This window comes from Hyalella azteca, unplaced genomic scaffold (assembly GCF_000764305.2).
Source record: "Hyalella azteca isolate HAZT.00-mixed unplaced genomic scaffold, Hazt_2.0.2 contig15658, whole genome shotgun sequence".
Taxonomy (NCBI): Eukaryota; Metazoa; Arthropoda; class Malacostraca; order Amphipoda; family Hyalellidae; genus Hyalella; species Hyalella azteca.
The window spans coordinates 9,763-14,512 of NW_025945500.1; the positions used below are offsets into that span (position 1 = coordinate 9,763).

The 4,750-nt window shown below is 36.7% G+C and overlaps 1 protein-coding gene across 1 annotated transcript; it reads right to left on the reverse strand.

Annotated features, from left to right (window-relative positions):
* Positions 1–419: 419 nt before the first annotated feature.
* LOC108673610 lies at positions 420–4,157 on the reverse strand. Its single transcript, XM_018161461.2, has 5 exons — positions 4,083–4,157; positions 3,743–3,784; positions 3,203–3,221; positions 2,185–2,395; positions 420–1,925 (listed from the first exon to the last, which is right to left on the reverse strand). Exons 1-5 carry the CDS (start codon positions 4,086–4,088, stop codon positions 962–964), a joined length of 1,242 nt encoding a protein of 413 aa, XP_018016950.1. The 5' UTR covers positions 4,089–4,157; the 3' UTR covers positions 420–961.
* Positions 4,158–4,750: the final 593 nt, after the last annotated feature.

Below are 4,750 nucleotides of genomic sequence, written 5' to 3' on the forward strand. Positions count from 1 at the left end.
TGAATGCTGGAACGCTACTACTACGCTCGGGGTCTGATTGATATGAAATTATTTCATCTGTTGGCTGATGATGCAAATTTCATCTGTTGGCTGATGATGCAAGGCCATTCCATTCCAGTATCTTTACTTGAAGATAGTCGGTTCACAAACAAAGGATTTTGTCTCTTAACCTTCAGTAATTTGAGGGGGATAACGTGATGGACCAGAATTATTGGAAGCTACGTCATTGTCGGTAGAGTTATCCTGTTAGTTCATGCCCGGACTTTGTTGGTCTCTGAGAGGCACCAACCGTTAATTATTGCACTTACACGATCGCTTCACTGTTCCAGGGAAGCACTTACACATTTTAGATGAAGGACATATACGATTTTCTGATCAGCTTAGATAATGTATGTGTTAAGGAGTAATGAATTTTTGAGTTTTCGCATGAATGCTTATATATTTAGTCTGCTTACGAAAATCATATAAATTTTCATTAAATAGCAATTGAAACTCGAATGCTTACAGCACATCGTGTCCCTAAGAAAATAAATATAAAATTTCATTTAATTTATCCCCGACAAGCAGGTCTTATATATACGACGAAGGTAAGAGAATTTCCAATGTACCGTCCACATACGAATAATCTGTCAATACACGATCAAGCAAACGTATAGTATCTAGTAAGAATTCATATCATTAGTATTCCGGAGTTCAAGTTAGAAAAATATTGTGCATAAATTATACATGAATTATTACAATTGAACGTGATTGACTTCATGGTCAATCTTTTGCATTTATCCTTTGATTATTATTTTTTTTAAGACAGAGCACACGACATTTGAAATCGTTCAAACACACGGTGGAAAGAATTACTTTCATCAGAGATGACGTAGAGTCTTGTTAGAAATGTTCATGGTCAGGTTATAGCCGGAATATCCAAGTATAGATCAGCTCATCAATATATATTATAAGTGAAATGTTACTTTCCGAGTGGTATGCCCAAGAAAACTTTCGGAGTGCAGCCTCCTCCGGTGAGCGCAGTGTAGAGATTAGCGGTGTAAAGTGCAGCATTGACTTGGTCGTTAATAATGATAGCTTGAATTAGTTGGACTAGAGCCCCACCTGCAGCCGTGCCAACACCTGTCGTGGCTCCCAGGAGAGCACCAATCGCCAAGTTTAAATTCGCAGTGACATCGGCGGTGTTGTTGTTTCGTAGGCCTTGAATCACAGCATAAATAGCAAGACTGCCTTCGTTACTGATGCTAGCGGCTTCTCCAGCAGCAATGACCAAAGTCTTGATTAGCTGATCAGTCGAAACGTTGCCAATGGTTCCGTTGATGATGGAAACGACGAGTTCGGCAATGGCTTTTGCGCTGGCATCGCTGATGGGCGTTAGGCCGGTCAGGATGCCGGACACTGAGATATAAACTTCAACGTTGACTTGCGTTGTGTTTGATTGGATCAATGCAGTGAGGAGGCGGCCAACGGAGGAGATAGTAGCTTGAGAGATTTGGATGTTATTCTCACTAGCGACAACGCCAGCAACGATACTGAAAACGTTGCCGATGGCGCTGGGAATATCCCCAGCACTGATGGCCGCCAACGCGTTGTTCACGGCCTTGATTAGAAGAGGGTCGTAGTTGCTCACGTCGGTACCAGTCAATAAGCCATACAGACGAACAATGGCGAGACCAGTGTCGCCTTTGATCAAAGCTTTGATTATGCCTTTGACTTCCTTCACCTGTCGGGAGCTGACAGGAGTATCGTCAATGACGACGTCAACTGCTGTTGAATCAGGGCCGCCGTCCACGGTTGACTGTCCACTCGCCGCCAAGACGATGTCGAAGAAGCCTAATTTAGTCCAGTTGTCGAACTCAACTTTCGTAACTTTCTGATCGTCATTCTTGTCCGCTTGTCGGTGGAACTTGTGGAAGCAACCGAGCCTATAAAATAACAAAAGAAATCGCTCATTATTCAAATTTTATTATAAATTATGAACAATTTCATAGCTCTATAATCATTTATTAATTAAGCAATCTACACTCATTCCTAGAGATGGATATTAATACAATGAAAATTGTTGAAATTTGAATTACTGACAATTTACTTGTCACTTGAAACAATTTGACAACTTACTTGACGACAATTACTTGAAATTAAAATCAATTTCAGATAATTGTACCAGCTACTATAAGCTCTGACCTGATCACCAGAGCATCGTTATCGAACTGAGTTCCGTCAGAGACAAGATTGTGCAGGCAACCCGCGAACTCGGCCTCCTCGAGAGCTCGGTTGCCGTTGATGTCACAGGTGTGGAAGTTGCTCTTCTTCGTCGAACTTAGAGGAACAAACTCCTTACCAACTCGCGTCTGAATTTTCTTCATGAAAGTTTCTTTCATCACCTGGCACGTCTCTGCAAAAAAAAAATTAAATGAGCACAAAATTTATCACACAGCCCAGTTCGCTATAAAAATTTTAGCATAAGTAAACCTTAATCAAATTCCTTTTGAAGCCTAATCATTGAAAGCCTCAATCACAATCGTGAACAGCAAGCAAATAAGAACTACAAACGAATATAATCAACTTGAGAAAATAGACAGCATGCGAATATGAGAGTTAAATTAAAAGTTTGTAATTTCCTTGTGCATTTTTCAGGCATTTCATTAGAAATATGATTGCATAATACTTAAATGTAGAGTTATCATTAATATTCATTTACTTTAAAGCCTAAGTTCTAGTTATATTCATTTAATCTTGAAATGTTAAACGTGCAATGGGGAAGATAGGTTTTATAGGAATGAAATTAGTGTTCAAGAAAGGGCTCAAGTTTGTCTCATATTTTTAGGAAATTTTTCTATGTGAAAGATGAGCTGATAAACAAACTTCACGCTTCAGGATTCTCTCAAACTCGCCAACTTCTGGTTTCATCCGTGTGAATAAAGTGCCTATATCTAAAAAACCGTAACATAGTAGTTCAATGAATAGACTAATTTTTTATTGTACACTACTCATTTTTATATATTTCAAAATGAGTAACCATCAATCTAACTTTCATGAGAATTCATATCAACTGAAATCGCCAGCCATCACGCCTAGGTTACCAAGCCTGGTAAAATCCTACTCACAATTTTGAGTCTGGCACTCAAAAATGTGAGTAAATTTTACAGAGTACAGGTCGAGGAGCTATCTATAGTATTTATCTGAATAAAATTTCACTTACCTTCTGAAGCAGACGGCATCTGTAAAAGAATGAACAAAAGTTTTGAAATGATCAATTTTTTATGACTTGGTACGGAAAATATTACAGCAATCAAATGAACCACATAAGATATCAATTTAATTATCTATGCTGACATTGAAAAGCCGAATATTGAGTGTAAAAGAGGCACGGGTATGTAAAAATCAACAGCAAGTATAGAATTAAGTTGTTTATTCAGTATCAACGATCAAGCAAATAGTTCTGTCCAAGTGTTAATGATATTAATCTGTATCGCGCCCTAACAATTCACTTGTTTGTTTCAATGAATTACATATACAGTACATATTAATTACATTAATATATACATATATTAATTCAAATACAGTAGTATCCTAAGATACAAATTAACATTCCATTAATAATAACTAATGAATGATACTAATAATTGAAATAATACGGCGTAATAGAAAATGATTGACTAACTGGGTATCAATATGCTCAAATGTTCATTCAAAATACAATTTCAATTTACTTCATTACCAGCGGCGTTGTGATACTCACGGCAGTGGCTGCAGCGAGCACACTCAGCACGAGTAACAACCCCTGTTGGTGGATAATAATTATTAATAAATAATTATATTAATAAGGAGTACACGAAAAGTGGCATACAGGTTATATATAAGTTTAAATTCAACGAAAAAAAGGAATTATCAGCATTCATCTCATCCTCTTCATCGAAACATTTCATTTTTTCTACAGTGCACTTACGTCCAAAGTTGAAAACTTTATACAACAGCTTTATACAAGTCAGTGACATATCATTATTTTAATTACAATAAGGAAAATTCTAAGACACTTTTCACAATTCAAATAATGACTGTAGAACTTGAATATAACCCACCTTCATTTTAACAGAGTTCTATGATCAGATTTTCTTGTCTATCGTCTTTGCCCAACGCTGCACACTCTTTGAGTTTCTCGGAGCCACATACCAGCTTTTATAACATTCTTCATTCATTGTAAAATGTATTGATGTGCTGCAGCTTTTGGTGCTTTCTTTGTGTTCGTTCAATAAATCGATTTAGTTATTAAACGTGTGACATCTGTGCAGCAGTTTTCCTGCCTATACGAACAAAGAACAATCTTTCGGTAAGTCATGCAGTAGTTAGAGTTTAGCAATGTTTGGAACATAAGCTAGTATTGGAGTATTTAAGTATATTAATTGCAAAACTACTCAAAAATAAGATCTCACTTTCTTATTTATATCACCAGTTGGCATAAATCCCTACAATTTACCAGAATATAAATGTCAATTGCGAGATTCCATGGTCATAAGTAAAGAAAAATTGTACGAGTTCCTACAGGAAGGGATCAGAAATTTGTAGCCTGCATACTATATTCATCTTCCACTTTATTGTGGCATTAATCTGCTAAATGAAAATCGAATTGTTCCATGCAATTTGGAATCTAATGGCATGTATATGTGGATCGAATAAATCTTGTGAAGTAGTATTAATAACACTTGATAATATTGAGGGCATGAATGTCGGATTAACCAGAAACTGCAAT